Source organism: Pieris brassicae, chromosome 13 (assembly GCF_905147105.1).
Source record: "Pieris brassicae chromosome 13, ilPieBrab1.1, whole genome shotgun sequence".
Classification (NCBI taxonomy): Eukaryota; Metazoa; Arthropoda; class Insecta; order Lepidoptera; family Pieridae; genus Pieris; species Pieris brassicae.
In genome coordinates this window covers 1,015,002-1,037,013 of record NC_059677.1, presented here as the reverse complement: position 1 = coordinate 1,037,013, position 22,012 = coordinate 1,015,002, and the positions used below count along the sequence as shown (strand labels likewise).

General features: G+C 34.1%; 2 protein-coding genes across 3 annotated transcripts; one reads left to right on the top strand and one right to left on the bottom strand.

Moving 5' to 3' along the window:
* Window positions 1–580: 580 nt before the first annotated feature.
* On the bottom strand, window positions 581–18,319 carry LOC123717648 (pre-mRNA cleavage complex 2 protein Pcf11). Of its 2 annotated transcripts, none has more exons than XM_045673733.1 (17): window positions 18,139–18,319; window positions 17,845–18,052; window positions 17,023–17,148; window positions 16,773–16,949; window positions 16,060–16,227; window positions 15,260–15,376; window positions 12,232–12,901; window positions 11,171–11,318; window positions 9,994–10,283; window positions 8,199–9,704; window positions 7,054–7,363; window positions 6,127–6,353; window positions 4,633–4,859; window positions 3,460–3,624; window positions 2,920–3,103; window positions 2,464–2,624; window positions 581–2,185 (listed from the first exon to the last, which is right to left on the bottom strand). In XM_045673733.1, exons 2-17 carry the CDS (start codon window positions 18,001–18,003, stop codon window positions 1,991–1,993), a joined length of 4,830 nt encoding a protein of 1,609 aa, XP_045529689.1. In that variant the 5' UTR covers window positions 18,004–18,052; window positions 18,139–18,319; the 3' UTR covers window positions 581–1,990. The 2 variants fall into 2 exon arrangements, with proteins under 2 accessions (XP_045529689.1, XP_045529690.1); XM_045673734.1 differs by having other exon boundaries at window positions 16,797–16,949.
* A 1,526-nt stretch (window positions 18,320–19,845) lies between these two features.
* Window positions 19,846–21,939, top strand: LOC123717854 (protein YIPF2). The gene is made up of 4 exons (XM_045674105.1): window positions 19,846–20,170; window positions 20,337–20,515; window positions 20,838–21,035; window positions 21,588–21,939. The coding sequence occupies exons 1-4, from the start codon at window positions 19,993–19,995 to the stop codon at window positions 21,903–21,905; spliced, it is 873 nt and encodes a 290-aa protein (XP_045530061.1). The 5' UTR covers window positions 19,846–19,992; the 3' UTR covers window positions 21,906–21,939.
* The last annotated feature ends 73 nt before the right edge of the window (window positions 21,940–22,012 follow it).

Sequence of the window (22,012 nt, the reverse complement as noted above, 5' to 3'; positions counted from 1 at the left end):
TTTCGACCTCCTTGAACATTTTAGTCTAAAAAGAAGATGAATATGTTTTAGATTAAATTGTAATTCTACCAAATTATTACAAAATTAATGCGACAGTTCAAATATAATTAAAGAGTGGTAATAATATCAGTAATGTCGTATATTACCGTAATACATTATTATATTCTAGACATTCGTAATGTCGTCTGTAATTATGTTTAAACAGTAATCGGTTTTAGAGAAAACATTGTTAGGTACATATCTCGAACCTATTTTTATTATATTTATATGTTTTAAATTCTTTTTTAAGTACTGTATGATGTAGTAAGCTTTAATAAATAAACAGTGAAACAATCGTAAAACGCTTTTCCTCTTCAGACTAATTAGGCATACTATTGTAATATAGACTTAGTTATTTATAACTCTAGATTGACCAATAGGCGAAAAAATAGCTTTCGTTTGATATATATACTTACTATCCTAGTAATAATTACATTACCTTTTTACTTTTCCTGAAAAAAAAAAAACAAATATTCTATATCTTTTTTAGGTGCTGAATGTATAGATGAAATAAAATAAAAATCAATATTTTACGACAATTTATTTACAACCAAAACATATAAAACAATACACATAAGTAATTCATTATCATTAACACTAGAGAAAACTAAACTTGTGCTGACCCAAAACCAAAATAATTACAATAAAATTCTTATTATAATATCACATTTTGATTTAATTATCCTAATGTAATGGCAGTGGATTTTGCCAGATTAAGCCTATGTGAAACGTATAATATAAATACTGGGTTCTAAATTAAAAATGATCTTAAATCATTTGACGATTTCTCAATAACACGTTTAATAATTAATAGTAGTACAGTGGATTTCATTCATTAGCAACCATTAGCTATAACAACGTTAATATGAATTTAAAGCATACTAAAGTATGTAAATTTTGTACTAAAGTACAAAATTCATGTGGCTATAGCAACTTTGGGTGTAATTCAATGAATCATTTGTAGCGAATCCTACAAATCCCATGAAGATTTTGTGACCGGAGTCGGCACTAAGGTTAATTTCTTATCTTTTGTTTAAATTCACACAGATGGTCAGTAAATGTGGAGACCTTTACCTTTTGTTTATAGATAGCAACTAAGTAGGTAAGCGTATATGTGTCAAAGTTAACAAGACATTCCAAGTTATTTTTTAAATACCAGTGAATACTTTCAAATGTGTGCAAATGTTTTCAATAATATATTAAATATTAATATAACCTACAGATGTAAGTGTCTTTATATCAACGATTGCCTGTAACGACTTCCGAGATTTCCACTGTACCTTACACATGAAAATTCCAAAAGAATATATTTTTTTGTTTTTATGAAACAAAGGTCAAGAAAGAATAGACAAAGATTTTTCTATAGAATATTGCCGAATATTCAAAGACTAAAAATATTAGAGTAAAAGTATTTTGAATTTAGAGCCCAAAGTGAGCTTCAATAGTTTTGAGCCATTTAGGCATAAAGGGGATTATATTTATCAATTGTAACAATAGATAGCGCAAAATACAATAAAGTACTAAAACTTATGTACAATGTAATACTTTTACAGTATTGGTAACTTATGAATATATGTTTATTCAATTCGCTTGGTAGTACTAGGTTCTATTAGGAAACAAGGTCTTCATATGAAAAATTGTCATTAAAACCGACATAAAAATGTGTCACACGAAACCAGACTTCATTTGGCAACAATTCATGTTAAAAAGTGGCTCGCACATCTAATTTTCATGTCTGATAGAACCTAAATTTTCTGAAAACAGAAACAACTCTGTCCGTCCAGTATGTTGCTAATTTTTAACTATATAAAACTTACATGTCTCAAACAAACACTAATGTGCCTCACTTTGTGATGCATCCCTTTACACAACACAGACACATTATAAATCACTAGTCACTTCACTTCACATAATCACAGACACATTTCTGTGTCTGCACATGCCACACACATCACATGATTGAGCAAAGTCCTGACAATTCGTTCCCACGCTGTAATGGAGGTTGTCTGCTAAACTGGACATTCTCCAACTCTGGCTTTAGCTTGTACTCGAGTTCGGGTTCTTCTCCCGGTGGTAAAGGTTCATCATCAGCGCTTATGTCTTCTAGCATTTTATCTTCTTGTGGGCTGATGAATGATGTTACCACCTGTAATATTATTAAAAAATATATATTGACTAATATAAATAAAACCAGTCACCTATTGACAGACAAAATGGTAGATCTGTCTTATTTTTTATTTATATTTATTAAAAGAAGGTAACTTTCATGATGGTGATGAAAAAGATGTTTGTCTAAATAGATGACAGAGACAATTACTATATTTTAAGGGTTAAAAGCTTATGAGATATTGAAAGTAGTGTTTCAATATCTTAGTTAGTTATATTTTATCAGAGGGTCTTTAGACTGTAGTAACATAAACACACCTTATTAATATTAATCCTAATTCCTCCTATAGGCAGCGCAGGCGCAGCGGTAGCGTCGTCCAATTGCACATTGCCATCGATCGAGGACGTAACGGTTGTGTGAGTGGTTTCTATGGTAACGGGAGGCGTCTCTAGATCCGCTGTTATAATTGGTTCATCATCTAGAAAAAATGAAATATAGTTCACCAGTTAAAAAAATGTGATTAATAGTTCATAAATATTTTAAATTAACTGTTTGTTCCACATAATATAAGAATTTAACGCTTTTAAGGATAATAATAATTATTTGTATTTGTTAGAAAGCTGAATAAAACCCAAACTAACTCAACTTTTATCCTTATAAAAAATACACAATGACTGTCACACACAAATACTTACACACATTGAATAAAACTTAATTTAACCAAAGTTATGTTATCTCTTAGCAAATGGAGATAAAAGCAAATTAAAAATTACCTGGATCAACAGGTTCCTGCTTAATCTTGATATTAGCAAAGTCAATGGCAGCCAACTCGTCCCTTTTCGTCCGTTCCACCTGGGTCTCCTCATCAGTGTCCGCATCATCCTCGACCACCACCTGCTCTACAGGTTCCACTTTTAGGAGAACGTCATCTTCATCGCCATCGTCTACTTCTTGGATCTGGGGAATAATTTGTTATTTAAATAAACATATAATATAAAATTATAGACCTCTCAATTTTTTTTTGGAATCAGTAAAAAATCACTAGAACCTCTGTTTAGCAAATATCTATGATATATCATCTAATAATAATCATGGTACATATTTACATCGTATACTTCTCCGTTCGATTTTTTTAAGTCGGTTAAAAAATATTGCATACATATATCGTATATATTTTTTTATAACAGCACGCAAGCGTGTAGGGGCCCAAGCTGATGTTAAGTGATACCGCGGCCCATGGACACTCAATGCCAGAGGACTCACGAGTGCGTTGTCGGCTTTTTAAAAAAGTCAATGCCCCTTTGGGTACACACCTCAACTGGCTCCGGTTCCTTAGCAGTTTCAACTACCTCAACCACAGACTCATTGTCTGATCCATCCCCATCTTCTTCACCAATCTCTATAGCATCCATCTCCTTGGTTTCCTCTGGTAGCTCCAATATAGATTCATCTTTGAGCTCTTCTTTTGTTAGCGAAGCCTGGAATTTTTATGTTATTTTTAAAAAATAATTTCATTTAGCCTACTAACACATCAAGAGAAAGATCCAGATTTAAAATCTGATGTTAAGTGATACCGCCACTCTTACACTGCCAGAAGGCTCGCAAGTGCGCTGCTGACTTTTAAAAAATTAGTACGCTCTTTTCTTGAAGAACCGGTTGAAGTCAAATCGGTTTGAAAATACTTCAGATTAATATACATAATTTTGCACATGTGTAGCCTAAGTCCACTGTACTCATATAACCAATTTTTAAAATATCACATACATACTGGTCAAATTGAGAACCCCTTTGTTTGGAGTTGGTTAAAAACAACTGCCATCAAAATAAAATGTCCTTACAAATACGAGTCGAGTTAGTACAAAGCTCAAAAGGCAATTAATTAATGAAAACTTATCCAACTCCCTGCTACCTGTTAACATCAACCAGTTTGTCACAATATTTTTAACAATTCTTTGGCTTTTGTCAGTAAAATATGGCGGAACCGGAACATGGGTCAAAGTCAAAAATCATTTATTCATATAGGTAACACAATGTACACTTATGAACGTCAAAAAAAGAAATGTACATTAAATGCTTCTAATTTTACATTTACTGCCAGTTCCCAAAGGGCGTAGACCGGAAGAGAAGAACTGGCAATAAACTCTCCGCCACTCTTTTTAATCGCCAAGTTTTTTTTTAATATTACACAACTTTTGTCAGGAGCTGGAACCATTACACCATGTTCCACATGACATGAGCAGGAGGCATGGTGAAATAGGAGCAGGCACTTACATTCTCGTGGGAACAACACGCAAATACAGTCGAAATAACTAACATCACCGCATACACGAATTCAAGTACGACCAGTCACCACAAGTAGCACCCGTTCACGAGTATCATGCATGGTCAGCCATCGGCCACCTCGTCACATTTTAGAGAGACAACCCGACGCATGGACGCCGCCACGAGCTGGTTAACACTATGTTAATAATATATTTTTAAAGTACCTTATAATCCTCAAAGCACATGGGATGATAATTCTTTTCATCATGCCGGACGGAATTTCTCAGATGCCACTCCTCTTTGTCTTCGTTGTAGAACTGGTCGAACTTATCCCCGCAGAGGGAACAACTGTGTTCAGCTGGAAGGCCGGCAGCCACACTCGGAGTCTCCTCGACAACCTCCATAGGGACCTCACCCTCTTCGGCCCCACCGGTTTCAAACCAGCTCTTTTCTGAAAAGTCAAAATATATTTATTGTTGGCCTAGTAGCTTCAGCGTGCAACTCTCATCCCTGAGATTGTAGGTTCGATGAATGTCTATTTAACATTCGCTCAAACAATGGAGGAAAACATGGTGAGAAAACCAGCTTGCCTTAGACCCAAACAGTCGATGGTGTGTAGGAACACAGGAGGCTGATAACCTACTTGCCCATTAGATGAGTGAAAAACAATGTGAGTGTCCATGGGCAGCGGTATCGCTTCACATCAGGTGAGCCTCTTGCCCGTTTGCCTGCTATTACATAAAAATAAATAAATAATTGACAAATGATCATGAAACTTATACAGACACTAAACTCACCGATAATTTATTATTATTATTATAATAGGAACTATGAACAAAAAATAAGCAGCAATTTTATACTATATATCAAGCTATACTATATATAAGCTTTCAAATATAATTGTCAATGAAGAATACGGTTTATTGTGCCACAAAGTATAGTTATTTTGCCAACCACAGTATGTTTAAAGGCACTTTGTTAAGCATTTTGAATTAGTGTGAGTGTATGTTGGTCTTAAGTGCTAGTGCGAATGTCTTCCATTTATAATACACTGTGAGTAGTGTTATTGGATACCTTCTTAGTACATTTTTTTTACTTAAATTTAAGCTAGACCGTAATGTTCCATGTCTTTACTAAGACATAGTACATAACATACATAGTATAAAAAAAATCCTGTAAATAGATTTCATGATAGTCACTATTGGATTTATGACTAGGTTTTAATATGATTTTCAAAGTATTTGTTCTAAAATAATAATTTTCCGGTTGCCAGATTGTACGATTTTGACTGGACTATCGTTCTATTTAATTTTCCAATTTAAGTTTCCACTGAGACCAAGTCTAGTAAAAACAAAAAATGAATAACTTCCATTTAGTTTCTGTAATTTTAATTATTTTGTTTCATATTTGTATGATCTCTTTGTGAATATCATGTTTGGCATACTTGTCACATACATATTGGATATTGTGGTTCATTTATCCATATATCAGTGGGCAAAGTGTTGTCAAGCTTTTATCAATAACAAAAAAAGATAGCTAGTGAATGCTGATAATGAAAGATATAGTTTACATACAATTTTTTTAGCTTATGTTTATAGGACAAGTGGCCTTGTTGGTTTAAAATGAGTGCATACAACCGCTAAATCATAACCATAATAAATTTTCTAAATCCCTGTAATTACAGTAGATTCTAAAATACTGTAGACTAAGATCATTACCTCTCTCCTCCAAATCTTCGATCTCCTCATACTGAACCCAATCAGACAGATCATAATGCCAATGCCGACTGTGAGCCCTTCTTGCCGAGTCTCTTTCTCTTCTATTCTGTCTGAAATGCCAGTCGAGATGCTGGGAGTATCGGACAGTGTGCTCTGGAGGAAATCTTGCACCACATCCACTGCACTGCATACCTCCGTATAGCTTGGCAACTATTCCTGGTTGTTTACTGAAATATGAATAAAATCTATTAAAATCACTTGTAAATAAATATCAACAATTTCATTCAGTACAATTGACTGTTTTGGATTTTTGAAGTGAAACTTCTTTATCGACGTTGGAAAACAATTTACCGTCACGTTTTTCGGTTACGCGTCACTATATTCCGTTACGTGCCATCTTTTTCTTGTCCCTACCACGGTTGATTCGAAGCCAATAAGAACAAAAATACATAATAACGATAAAAATTATAATAATAATTCTATTACAATAAATAAAATTCTGTAATAATATTACTAGTAATAAGGCAAAATGAAATATTTGTATTATTTGTATTCATGTCTATGATAATAAAAGCCTTCGGTTAAACTTTATCTAATTTAACTTTATTTAACCATTTTCTGTAAAGTTTTATATAGTAGATACTATTTCTAAAGATAAGGTCATCAAGAAGTTTCACTTCTTACGTGAGTACACTAGTAAACACACATTTTTTTTAATGTAAGAGGAGGCAAATGGCACTTAACATCAGTGATACATTAACTTTCCCATTTCCACAAGGCTCTCAAGTGCGTTGCCGGCCTTTTAAGAACCGCTACACTATTAAAAAAAATCTAATTTATAAATTTCGTAACCATACTTTTTTAAGAAAAAAAAACCCCCTTTACACTCTAATCTAACATTCTGTTTAATATTGCAATATAACTTACATCCTGAAACTCTGCGGTTTCAGAAGATCCACTCGGTGTATCACACTTTTGTCTTCCCTTTTGGGCTTATCATCTGCTTTCTTTTCCGGTTTCTGCTCATTGATAACCGATACAATACCGGTCGCCACCAACTTGGCGAACAGATCGTTAACATTAAGGTTCCCGAGGAGTGGTACTGGGTTTGGTTTCTCTTCTGGTTCTAGACCTGGTATTTTCTCTGGTTTCATAAATAGAGGTTCGGCTGAGCTGTATTCTGAGCTAGCGGCGGGTGCCATGCTAGTTGGCATGAGACTGGCTAGCATGTCCAGACCTGGAAATTCATATTTATTATTATTGACTATTTTTACTGTATTACCTAATTCTTTAGCTTAATTGTCCTAATCAATCTCTTATGTTTTTTGTTTGAATATTTGTGGTCTAGGAGCGTTCTAGTATTACGCGACGAATTAGGGGAGGGGGGGGGGCTTCCTCTTGTAAAGTTACGATGCGGGGCGGGGATTGAATTACGCGTTATTGTTAATATTTCCACTTTCCAGTACTTTACACCACATAATGGTAAGTTTTAGGTATAAAGTGTCACTGGGTGGTCACGAAACGTTACGGCGCGTTTCATGGGGGGGGGGGGGGGATCAAGAATCTCCAAAATTTCGAGAAGTAATAATTGAACGTACTTAAAGTAGTAATGTATTATACTAATTATTGTAAAAAACACGAGAATGTCTACTCTACGGAAATTATTTTGCGGCGTTAACTCGCTCTGAAGCGTTCCAATTAAGGCTTGAAGTGCGAGCGAGAGCGCGTAACGAGCGACAAAGAGGATTGACAATTGTATGCGTACAAATAAATGTAACTTGATCAATTATATTGCATTTACCTCCTCTATATCCATACAAAATATATATCAAACAATAAAAATTTCGTTTGAAAAATGCAAACAGCATTATCTAATGACGTTGTTACGTTCAACTCTCGTCAGTAAGACTTTACAGACAACCGATTTTTAAAGTTAAACACAAAATAACAATAATGTCAAAAATCCTTTACTACTACTATGATAGGATACTAATAATAATAACGTTATACTATGTTTTAAACCCGGGCAAGCCATATTATCATAGATCTATAACAGTTTAAATAAGCCTTACCTTTGTTTTCATTATCGGGACTGGGTGTCTTCTGAGGCCTCTCAACAGGCACCTCCTCCATTGGTGTAACATTATTCTCAATTGGTGCGGGTGTCGCCAGATATCCTTCCATATTCGCAATTTTCACCTGCCCAGGCTTTATGAATTTGGGCAACGCTGAGAACCTCACAAAATACTTTTCACCATTAATCAGTATCGGCTTCGGAAGATCACCGAATTCCACTTTGAACGGCTGTTCGTTAATGAGCACCGTACGTAGGGAATCAACGAAACGAATAGTAAAGAGCTTCCCGTTCACTTGGAACTTCTGAACCTTCGCATCCAAATACACCGGGCACACAGTCGTCGCGTTCACGATTAAATTTATCTTCCCCGCAACCAGGTCGACCCTCTTCTCCTTCCCTATATCCACTTGCGGGAGTGGCCCCTCCAGATGCACCAAGTGAGGCTTGCCGTCGATTATAACTCCCAACGGTTGCCCTCCAAAGAAGCACTCGTACCACCTGCCATTTATATACATCTCCCTTGTTGGCGCTCCAAATCGAATGTCGAACACCTGATCATCAATTTCCACCTGCTTATAACCTTCGTTGAAGGATAGCACCACGGAATCCTTATTGTCAAACGTGACCCTTCTAGACCCGGGTAGAAACTTAATTTCGCGAGGGTCGTCCCAGTCCAGCATAATTACAGCTACGTCATCATAGAATCTGATTTCACGCGGGATACCATCTATTTGGATGGTTTTCACCGGATCTTGGTCGATATATTCTATGACCTTAAAGTCGGTAGGGGGAACCTCGTACCCAGGCAAGCCTAGAGGAGGCGGTGAAGAGGTTCGCGTGTATGTCTGCAACGGGCACTCCCCTTGACACATCCCGAGTTTTGGAGTGGGTAAAGGCATTGGCATGCGCGGGTCAAAACGTGGTCCTCTCTTATCGAACTTTCCTCTAAAGTATGGTGGAACGGGGCCTCTAAAACGCCTGGGACCGAAATCTTCCATTCTAGGCCGGGCACCTCTCCAAGGGAATGGCATGTTAGGGTACATTGGCATCATTGGGGGTGCTGGTAACAATGCTGGCCTGTCATTTTCCTCTTCATGGATTCTCATATCGGAATCTTGGTGCATATTATCCGTAATATCGACAAAGGATGTGATCCTTTCATCGATGTCTCCGTATCGGTTTCTCTCAGATGGTGATGATTTCGGAGATGGCACCTTGTCTTCTTGAATATTAGCCGCATGGAGTTTTCTCTTGGATATCTCGAAAGATTCGCGTTGCTTCGCCTCTTTCAGTTTGAACTTTTCGTTCAGTTGGAGCACTTGATACATAAGAGTGTTGTACTGATTTTTGTCTAACTTTCCGTCGTTAAATTGCTCTTTGGCTTGACTCATGATGATGGAGATGGTCTTTTTATGATCCTCGGCGTCAAATTCCTCACCACTTTCTGGCCGCGGTTCGGGATCCTCAACACTAATGGTGCGACGTCTTTCTTTCTCAACACCTAAAAGAACATCATTATTATATTGCTGAAGCATCTATAATCAGGTTCCAATAGTGATTTGAGTAACTGAACCAAGACCGGGGTCCAGGTTTAGTCAGTACAAAAGGTTAATTATCATTTTACATACATCAGACATGATCATGACTAGGATAAAAAAGGGTGTTTATTCATTATGTGTAAGATTGGTTCGCCTCCTATTAGAAATACTATTACTATGTGTTGCTGCCTCTCATCTCCTATATTATCTATTCATTGTTTCTTTAACTATTCAATAAAAATTAATACATACTTGGTGATTTGCTGAACAACAACGGCCTTCCTAAGCGATCCTTGCTTCTCGTCGCTTCAGCCAATTTAGCTCTGACGAGATCTAACTTCGACGGCGTCTTTTTAGTAGCTTCCTTCTCTTTAACTTCATTCCAATCCTTCTTTGGAGAACCCAACGGTGATATATCTTTCATATCAACATCTTCGTCATCTTTATTGTCGCTTAGTTCCTTTACAGCGACCGCTGTTGGACCATTGCTTTCTTCAACTTGTGGTAGTTGCCGTAGGTCCACATCTTCGTTTCCAAAGAGCCTGAAGTAATAATATTGAGTTTATCGCATATAGTAGTACTATGTTAAATTCATATAACACTCCAGTAAACTATACGAAATCAATGGGAATATGAAGTGAAATTATTTGTCCATGAAGACTACACATTTATTTCACTGGTATTAGGGAGCGTTCAAACACTACGTAACTAATTTTGTGGGTTTCCTCGTGTAAAATGTTACGATGCGGGGCGGGAATTGAATTGCGCGTTATTGTTAATATTATTTTCCACTTTCCAGTACTTTACACCACATGATGGTAAGTTTGAGGTATGGTCACGAAACGTTTTACTATTGGATACAGAAATGTATCATGGAGGGGGGGGGGGTCAAGAATCCCAAAAAAATGCGTGACGTTATACTTGAACGCTCCCTAAAATGGAGATGTCTTCTCCTAATGCAGTACCATCACAATGTAGCGATTGTGAGTCGCCGGCTTCAATCTAAAATCAGCAGGATGTATATATAAAATATTATATTTGTAATGGCCTAAAGGGTAATGGCAAAGCGGTTCATTTAAAAAATCAAGCGCTAACGTCCCTTAGTCGTATTGGACTGGCAGCAGCTTTCACAAACGCGATGCGCGGCTAAAAATGCTCTAGAAGCTTTAGTACAACGCCAGGACTCGAGGTAATACGGTATAAAGTCAGTCAGCCTCGACGTCTAGTGGAATTCAGATTAAGTTCATTCAATCCCATAAAGAATACATGGAATAAAAAGTCCGTTATATACCATTGATGGTAAATTACTTAAGACAAGGAATGGTTAAATGAAGACGTAATAAAAAACAATACACGACAAATCACGAATAAAATACTCAAACTAAGGCAAATTAAAAAAACCATGTATCTACCAATACAAGATACTTACACATCAAACCTATCTAATTTATTCTTCTTAACTTTGCCTTCTAAAGCCTCTGTTGAAGGTCGTTTTTGAGTAATAGCTGCTGCTTCTATTACCGGATGCAAGACACGGAGGTCTACATCTTTACTTTCGGTAATGACCTCGGGTACATCTGAAAACATCACTATATTTAATGCAGAATTTTTAAAAGAACGCACCATTTTTTACCTCCATACCAGATCTGATCCTCCAACTGTACCTGTCTGGCAAGAAATCCTTTACAAACTACGTAAGCTAACAATGAAGTTTATTGTAATGCGAAAGTATACGTTAATACAATACAAATTTGTTTAGAAAAATTAGAGTTTTTATATTATTGTCCAGTGAACTGACATGTATAAGTATAAAAATATGAAAATTTAACTGTATCCATTATTACCAATCCACACGTCGAATACACGATGTCAAATCGAACTTTTTATGATTAAGAGGGTAGATGCAAAATTTTTGTCCAACACCGTCATCCTTGTGAAGTTATTAATATTACCTTCGTTTCGAGTTTTCGTTGATTTAACGCCAAAACTTTCTATTAGTTGACACCCTTATGATATACAATTTTATCTTAATTTTAACTAGTCAATAAGCTGGACATTGTTAAACCAACAGTAGAATAATTTTCAACATTATTTCCATAAATTGTATACATTCTACCTTTTAAGTTGCTACGTATAATTTGCAGCCCTCGAGCTCCTTCTCAGCATCTATTTATTTGAAGTTCGCGAAGATTTATGAAGATAAAACCCAATTGTCGACTGGGCATATTTGTACACAATTTTATTGGCTCAATTGTCAAACAATTTGACAAATCTATCGAAGTCAGCTCACTGGGTGGGTTAGTTATTACATAAATTAATTTGAGCCATTCATCGTGATTGGGCTTAAAAATAAGGGGTACGCCTAAACATATGAATACTCAGAGAGTTGAAAAATGTTTTATTTACACACAGACTTACAACCTAATATCACAGCTGGGACTAGATTTAGATCTAGATAACTCTAACCTCGCATTCTAAAGGAAATCTTACTTGTTGCTTCTAGAACTTCTGGAATCTCCGGGACTCTTTCTTGGCGCTCAGGACTCTCCGACTTCTCTTTGTTCCTTCTCATGTATCGCTCTTTGTGATAATTCTTCAATTCTTTGAAGGCTATAACCTCCTCGGAAGGCTTCTCTTCGTCAACTTTGAGTTTCAACTTCTTCTCTTTTCCCTTCACTCTCTTCTCTGGGGAACTGGAACTGTCTTTGGCGTCTTCTTTTCTCTTCTTCCTCTCCCGTGAGTTATCCTTTTTACGTTTAGAATCGTTTCTGCTGAGTTTGGGTATGGGGGGTAGTTTGCTGATTTTCTTTGGATCTGGGAGATGCCTCAGTGTTTGGTCGATGTCGACTTTGTTTTCGTGTCTGTCTGTTTTAGGCCGACCGTAATTTTCGCCTTTATCGTCCTGTCTGTCTGCTTTTGGCCGTCTCGCAAGGCGGGGGTCTCGTCTGCGATTTTCACGTGCTTCCGGGACGTCTATCGTGATGACGTTTTTCCGTTTTGTGACGCGTTCGAGGGGTTTAATGTCGAAGTGGTTGGCCGCGATGGCTGGTGGGGCGGGATTGGCGGGTGCGAGGCGTCGCGCTAACCTCGGGTCTCTTCGCGCAGCAGCGAGAGCACCGCTTACAGGTGCTATACGATTAGCGTTGGATTTCATCACCGGCTGTAAAGAAATTCTGGCTAGAGTATTGTCTTTGTAGATTTCGATATAATCAAGCTTTGGATTAGACCTAAATTTATTAAACTTTGTACTGTGAGGTCGAACGTTCGAACACGGCTGTCGAGGTAATTCTTTTTATGCTCAAAACAGAACTGTTAACTAGATTTATACCTATTAAAAAAGAATTAATTACCAATTAAAATTATTTTAACTAAAATTAACAACGTAAATATGAATAACCTCATAAATTAAATGTACGCCAACACTAGCTTGTGTGGTGAAAGAAAACATCGCTAGGAAACCGGTTTTCCTTACACCCAAAAACTCGACGTGTGTCAGGCACAGGAGTCCGATCACCTACTTGCCAATAACATTGACAAGTGATCAAGACACAGACTACTGCTTTTTTTCCTAGTCAATAACTGCTGGTGACTAATTGTTAACCTTTTTTATACGTCAGAAAACGTATAAAATTTTATTGAATAAAATTGCATAATTGCTTTAGTTCTGTAAGACACGTTTCTGTTTCATTGACAGACAAGGTAACTGTTTAATAATAATAATAATTGATTTGCAAGAATATGGTACAAAAATGTTTTGGTAGTACAATCGAAAGTTCGTTACACACATAATGGCGTGCAAATTTGTCTTAAAAGGAATTTTACATAGAAGTTACACACATGAGTAATATCAAATAGTAAATTCTTATATTATTTTTAGTGATAAAATATCACGTTATTAAAATATACTATTACGTTATCAAATTAATTATAAATTATATCTAGAAGATCTTTCCTTTAAGCATAAACAGTTACTTTAATGAATATTATTTTACGTTAGATTTGCGATAGCATCGAAACCAATGAGTTATTGATTCTACAAATGTTAAATCTGATAGACTGAAAAATATAACAAGCATTCTGATCCTATTATGTAAAATTCCTATTATATATCCTATTTCTATATTTTAAAGTAAAAAAATTCCATTTCTTTAATTATGTAGATTTTTTTTGGTAATATTGAAATAAACTTTATTTAACTAGATAATTCGTTATAATAAAACTTTCAATGTATTAAATACGTTTTTTCTATTGTTAGTGTCAATTTCTACAAACGAAATATTTCTCTTAAACCATTTTTTTCATAGCGATGGGGGTCCCACCCTGGACTGTCTTTATCAATGCTCTGTTTGAAATACATATAATATACACAATTATGATTTGGTTTTGATTTTAGTCCTTATAACCAAAAAATCAGTAACTCAATTCTCAATTTTTTTTTACGTTCCTGAGAAAAATGTATTGGGAAGTAAGCGGGATCAGAATTTAAATGGAAAGACGAGACAATTGTAATGAGTCAACGGCATAACTACTCCCATACGCAAGGCATCATGATGGATCCTGTCAACCAATCACATTAGAATGTTTAGTCTTAAACTAACTGAGCACACCGACCTAACTCACAAAATAAAATTTGAAAATTACTTTTATGTATATATTAATTATTATATACTATAATAGTTCATACTTTAAAAGGCAAATATGATGACAATAAAAACCTAGTATGGTGATTAACATACATATATATAATACAACATAATAAAGACTACTTATTTAGAACTTAGTAGTAGGTAGTGAGATAATATTTTTTTTAAAGCGTTGAGTATATAACCTACCTAAACAGCAGCAACAAATAAGTTATTATTTAGTCGAATCTATAATTAGATTTTTTTCTTACATTTCGTGTTTTTTTATTTTGCAAATTTTTTATTCACCGTAATTGTCTAACAATTTAAAATATCCCAGAAATTGTATTGTCTGTGATGGTTTACTTTAATAAATAAAAAAATTGTCTTTGGTTATTAAATCTCTAACTGTCAGATTCTAATCTGTACCTAGTCTGTGCAACTGACTGACCTGAACTGACAAAATATTAAAATCTATAAATGAAAAGTATGATACCTTGTGGAGTTATGTCATTATCTAATGATAACATAATAGGCTTAGTAATGAACCTTCAAGATTATTAAGTTAATTAACTTAAAATTTATTTTTGTTACTCGAGAAATTTTAAAGTATTTTAAAAACATATGTATGTAATTAATTGTAATCAAAAATCATAATGTAATTAAACTACTAAGCAGAATTAATGATAATGAGTTGCTTGAATTATGTTTATTACTTTCAAGGTAATTATAAAATTAAATATGTTTAATCATATTAAGTAATTACTTATTAATGAGTTCAATAATTAACCTAATCTATATAACTGACATCTAATTCTTTTTTGTTAATTAATGTTTTAATATGTGTATTATCACCTCAGAATCCAATCAAAAACCAAAATTTATAAATATCTTACCGGTCCCAAGCGCTGTTTAATGGAGACAGGTGGTGCCATTTCTGGCATAACAGCTTGTACTGGAGCGACCACAGGATTCACCAATGCTACTGGCATGGCACTGATCGCAGACGGTGTCTAGAAAAAATTATAAGAAAAATCTTTTACCTCCATAATCCTCAAGTATAATGTATATGAAGTCAATACTGAATGCTTTTGGAAGATTGAATTAATAATATCAAAACTTTTTGTAACATCATATAAACAATTCAATATTAGCACTATATCTTTTTATGCTATATTTCTATAGGTTAAACTCGGCTGTAACTTATAAGTTTGTTGCTAAATTTGAATAAAAACAACTGAATGTTGTACAAAAACATATTGAGCCAGACTGGATAGAAATTAATTTCTGCTTTTACTTAATTATAGTTATAGTAACTAATAAATGTGTTCGATTACTAGTGTACACACGTAAGTGAAACTTCTTTATTACCTTATTTTTCAAAAAATTATCTACTATATAAAACTTTACAGAAATTGGTTAAATAAAGTTAAATTAGATAAAGTTTAACCAAAGGCTTTTAATATCATAGACATGAATACAAATAATACAAAAATTTCATTTTACCTTATTACTATGAATATTATTTCAGATTTATTGTTATAGAATTATTACTATAATTTTTTTTTCCAAAGCCAATAAAGAAGTTTCACTTCAAAAAAATCCGCAGTTCATGGAATTACTGGGTTCTACCAAACAAACTACAGCTTTATGTGTTCACACAATACCCAATAAAAATTAAAAGAAATTAGCTCACCTTTTTAGCAGTTTTTTCGGCCATTTCCAATTGTCGTCTTGTTTGTTCTAATTCCATCTCCACTTTCTTTCTCTGAAGCATCAGCAGCTCTTGCTCCTTCTTTGCGAGTATATTGCGCATGCGCTCTTCTTCTTCTGTTAGAGTAGATGAACTTGCCACAGGACTAGGCTGTAAATTAAATAATATTAAAATAACATAATTTGCAAGTTCACGCTACTTAAATGGTATTAACTAAGCATTGATTATAAAAACAGAAATAGTAAAGGACTTATTTCATGAATGTATGATATTACGATAATTGCTAAATCATTAAAACACTAAGACGTTTATATCAAAAGAATAAATGCAAAACTACTTGTACTACTATAAAAATGGTATGCCATACATTCTATATAATATATATAGTTGATTACTTATGAACAGCAAAGGATATCACAAAATATGGAATCAGTGGATCAAGTGTAGTTACTGAAACAAGGTTATTTTAAAACTTCTAAGGATTTGACAATTCAAAATATCTGAATTTATCTGTAATAATTCATTTATATCATATTTTCAATTCATATTTTATTGTAAATGTACCATAAATTTTTATACTAATTTCTTCATATTAAATAATAAATACTGCAGTTTTCATTAAGATTCAATATGGTAGTTCCTTGATATATCTTTAAAATAACCTCATAATAGGATGTAATCAACTAAAAAAACACCTTTTTCAGAAAATTTGGATTTACATGGATGTTTGACTGGTGAGGCTGCGCCTGGATGGGCCAAGCAGGATCAATGAGGTTCACTTTCACATCCAGTTGGTATAACTTTGTAGACGGAAACACATCGTGCCAAGTCTCCCGAAGCTTGAACATCTGCGACCTGACTTTCTCATCTACCTACAATTTAAGAGTATTGTAAGTAAGATGAATCATAAACACAAAAATAAATTCCATGTTGTTTGATAATTACCTGTTTAAAGGTTTTTGTGAACATATTGACGATTATCTGCGAGAACTTCTGTGTGTAAGCCGCCCCAACATTCTTGATAATAGAATCAACTAAATACAGTAATGGCAGCTTGATGTCGGAGTGCACCTGTATAGAGGAAAAATACTGTCTAGTCCCTAAAAACCTGACCAAGTTTTCACTTGATCAGACTCAGTATCCCGTGGTGCAGGTAAGAATAAGACAAGTTTGTTTACAAAACCCATTTAATAACTCATGAAAATAAATTAGAAGCCAGTTTTAAAAACTCTTTATTGTATAACATCTTACAACTGAAAATGGAGTATAACAACCCATTATTATATTTATGATGTTATTGTAGGTATCCCCGATAGTATAATATCTGAGTTGTCGACTAAATTTATGAAAAAGTAAAATGATAAGGATAGCACAAATTACTTAGTACATTTGTATCAAATAAACTGTTGATGCATATTTTTGTTGGTATAGCTGATTTAAACTAATTTTGCTAAGGAATTTCACAATATTAGAACAAATTTTAACATCCGTTTTATGAAAAAAAATATTAGTGACAAGCCAATATTATGAATTTAATTATTAAGACATGCAGATGTTTCAGAACTAATTGGCTTATCTAATCATTAATACAATTGTGTTAAAATAACAACTCACGGGGATACCGATTTGCGACATTACAGGCTGGTACATTGAATGTCGTTTCACAAAATACAGCCAATATGCGTCATACTCAACCACTTTCACGGAATTACGTGATACAGTGGCTTTCGTGGCCCGCCGTACGCGTTATTAAAAATACAAATTCACCTTCTCCAAGTGCTTCTCCACCGTGTCAACGATAACCCCTGCATGCTCGACATTCTCTTCTGCGAGTATTGTGAGCATATTTATCAAAGGCTTGCTGTTCACCGTCAAATCCGCCAAACTCGACGCATATTCCTCCGCGATTTCCTTTTCTTTCGACATGTTGTAAAAGCTCCAAATTCACCATACCACTATCCACAGTAGAACATCACTGTAAATAATGTTACGTTTTATAACGTGGCTTGTCGTTTGAAGCGTACGAAAATGGCGATGAGATAAAACACGCATAAAACTTACCAATTAAAACGTGAGGTTTGTAGAATATAGATGATCACAATGAATAGCCCAATGGCACGTACAAGATAAACACTAACTCAGGTTCATAATAATCACTTTGAAATCTTTTTCCAAAAAACAGCACGGCGGTCAACGAGTGAACTATGAATGATCTTTTAAGCAAAATGGTTGCTTAGTAGACTCTAGAGTCAAGACTGTAGACATAAGACGCAAGCGGAAATTCCTTGTTGACTCTATGACCTGTCATTAGTCTATGGTTTAGATTGTTGACGGTGTGGCGTAAAATGTACATACTATATTCTGTAGTACTTTCTATAAGATTTTAATGTATGTGGCAACAAAGTGCTGGCTCGCTCGAGCCCTCTGGCAATGTGAGTGTCCATGGGCGGCGGTATCACCCAACATCAGATGAGCCTCCTGCGCGTTTGCCTCCTATTGCATAAAAAAATAAGATTTTTATTTAAACAGTTACCATATCATTAATTGCTATTTTTGAATGTAATTTAAAAATAACAAGTCAAATTGATAATCTTACATTTTTTATTAACAATCGTCATAAAACAATACAAATTAAATTGACAATTAAACATTTATATAAATACAAATTTAAGCATAGGAACATGTAAACTACCAAATTTAATAAAAGAAGAGAACCTGAATTGACCTGATGGGGATCACTCAACATTGTCTGGTACAAATATAAAACTTCTGACGACATGGTTTTCTATAATTCAGGGAACGAATAACATAAGGAACTGTTTGGCGTTAGAATTCTTATAACAAACGAAGTTTCAAAGATGGTGACAAATTTTATAAGCAAACTACGACGATAAAAATGAGCACCCAACATTGTAGTGTTAACATAATTCACATTTTTTCACAATATAACCGTAAATCTAATTATATCCAGAGATAGACACAATTGGAAACCATACAAATAAGCAATATTGTAAAATTTGCAAATATGAACGCCAAAGTTGGCTCAAAATTAGTCGATGGTATAGAGAACCACAATACTTAAATACCGAACCTTAATACAATTCTGACAAGAAAAATATATAATGATCATCAATACCACAATGTTTTCAGTTACCAAAACGCCGTCTATATAGATGGACATCTCCAATGTACACACCTATTACGATCACTCAAAATTAATTATGTAATGCGAATAAAAAGATTTAGAGAAAATATCAAGTTGTATCGCGCAAAGACCTGTCCGGGGACAAATATTGGGTCTGACCACCATATAGTGGTTATTCGCCTGCATTGAAAATCCAAAAGCAGTAAAGCAAGGGGTCAGAAATTAAAATTAAATCTAAAATGGTTTAACGATTGGAATACCGAACTGAAAGTGTCGAATGCTTTGAATGAATAGTTAAATAAACTATATGCTTCATCTTCAAGTCTTACAATATGGATGAACCTCTCATAAAAAAACATATTTGAATTAAGTTCATTAGACCACCGACAACAACAAAGAAGCAGGAATAAATTAGGGATTTAAATTTACAGTTTTTCTGAGATTTTTTAAGAATACAGATCCTCACCGCTATAAGGGTTCGATAATTTTATCCAGGTGAAAAATAAGAAATTCAAGAAAAATCACCCCTACTGCACTGCAAAAACATTATACCAATAAATAATTCGTCTGTGCATTTAACTGTCAGTGTCAGCTTTCTCTATATTTTATTGTATGTCATAATATTAAGAATTATCAATAAAATATGATAAATTTATGTGATTGATGTTTAAAATCAAATAATTTTAAAGACTATCATCCTTTTCTTATTCTTAAAAAGAAGAATTTTAAAATAAAAGTAGTTTAATTCGTATAGAGTGCTTATTGCCGCGATGTCGAACGTAAACACAGGCGAGCTATTAGACTTTCAAGATTACTCGCCTGAACACAATCGCACCGCTAGAATCGACGTGGAAGCTGTACACACGAATCAGTATAATAACTCCAACACCAGCTACGATTATGTGGAACCCAAACCCGTAGTGGAAGATGATCCGCCACCAAAGAGTGGTAAGATTCTCGAGAGGTTCCACCTCCAGTTTTACTTTAAAAAATAATATGTATAATAGTTTTAACGTTACTTTACTTATCTAAGTATACAAAAAAATGGAGCAATTCTACATGTAAATATAATATTAGTATAATTCATGTTATTTTAATAAATTTTTTAATTTAGGAAACCATAACTTCTGGACCATAGAATACTACCAGAAATATTTTGATGTACATACAGATGAAGTAGTGGAGAGAATTATATCATCAGTATTGCCTCAAAAAGTGTCTCGTAACTACTTTGATGAGAGAATCAAAGGTAAACCTGACCTTTATGGACCTATTTGGGTTTCTGTGACATTGGTAAGTAATAAACTATTTTTTATCCAAAAAACTGATGTCTAGTTGTAAAATTTTGATTTTATGGGTAGTGAATATATGTTTGTATAGCTTTATCTATAAACAATATACTTAACAATCCTATACAAGTTCTTAATTAAGAGTCACTTTGTAAATAATGGTCTTCATTTAGTATTTAAGTTATATAATGTTGATAAATTTCAAATATATATAAGCTTTGCTTATGCCATTTCATATTTGAGTATTGATTTGAACAATATTATTTATCAATCTTTCCATCATATGTAGTATGGCTGTTACTTATCAAGTAATTTATAAATTACAGATATTTACAATAGCAGTCAGTGGAAACATTGCCAGTTATCTCCAAAATGCAAACAAGGCAATACATTGGAAGTATGATTTTCACCTTATGTCTTATGCGGCTACTGCTATCTCTTGTTATGTGTGGTTGGTCCCTCTGGCTTTGTGGGCAGCCCTAAAGTGGACTATAACTCCTGATGAAGACCAAATTGAGACACAAGTATGTACTTGTTATCTAATTCTTAGTAGAATTTTGAAAAATAATCTTGTTAACTAGTTTATATACATTCTTAGAAGAATTTTGAAGTTAATAAGTTAAAGTAGTAATAATAGCAAATTATTTGCATAAAGTTCCTTAACACCATAAATTACCCAAGGAACTCCTTTTTTTATAAAAAAAGTTGAGCATATTTGTTGGTCTTCAAACACAATTATTGTTTTTCTGGGATGCAGGCAATGCAACCTAATACACACTGTATGACCATAAAAGTCTAGAAGTTTTACTAATTACATATACTTACATTTAGACATTAATTTTTATACACCTCTATCAAACTGTATATTTATTTTGCAAAATTTTGACTACGTATATAGATCTTTAGAGAAGTCATGATTGGCTATCCTTGCTTTTGAAATTAGCAAAATAAGTTTAGGACCAAATAATTTCTGGCATGTTCTCAGAACGCTGACCAATCATCATGTCTAGTGTATATTCTTGACATCTTGATGTGCATAATACAAAACTTCTTAAGACATTATTTGGTTTTTCCAGGCATCAGCATCACCGACTATGATGTCACTTTTTTGCCTGTATGGTTATTCCTTGTCAATATACATTCCTGTGGCAATTTTATGGACAATTCAAGTATCCTGGCTCCAGTGGCTCCTGGTTCTACTGGGCGCTTTTGTATCTGGAGCTGTTTTGATTTTCTGGCTTCTACCAGCATTGAAGAAATCAAAATATTTTTTTATTTTAGTAGGATGCATTTTAGCATTGCATTTTTTGCTAGCTGCCGGTTTTATGTTGTATTTCTTCCATGTACCGGAAACTGAGCCAGAGGCAGTTATTGCGACTACTATTAAACCATAGATTATGTATTTTTAATTATAATATGTATATGTAAGATTTTTTATTTATTAATTATATAAATTCAGTAGTAGACTTGCATTCCCATACTTTAAACGTTAAATTAGTTA

Excerpts from the sequence above, each read along its gene's own strand:
- LOC123717648 (XM_045673733.1), bottom strand. The coding sequence starts at position 18,003 with ATGTCGAAAGAAAAGGAAATCGCGGAGGAATATGCGTCGAGTTTGGCG. Across the intron at positions 17,149-17,844 it reads TGGAGAAGCACTTGGAGAAG|GTGCACTCCGACATCAAGCT; the intron begins GTGAATTTGTAT and ends TCCTCTATACAG. Across the intron at positions 2,186-2,463 it reads TTAGGATTAATATTAATAAG|GTGGTAACATCATTCATCAG; the intron begins GTGTGTTTATGT and ends ATAATATTACAG.
- LOC123717854 (XM_045674105.1), top strand. The coding sequence starts at position 19,993 with ATGTCGAACGTAAACACAGGCGAGCTATTAGACTTTCAAGATTACTCG. Across the intron at positions 20,516-20,837 it reads TTTGGGTTTCTGTGACATTG|ATATTTACAATAGCAGTCAG; the intron begins GTAAGTAATAAA and ends TATAAATTACAG. Across the intron at positions 21,036-21,587 it reads AAGACCAAATTGAGACACAA|GCATCAGCATCACCGACTAT; the intron begins GTATGTACTTGT and ends TGGTTTTTCCAG.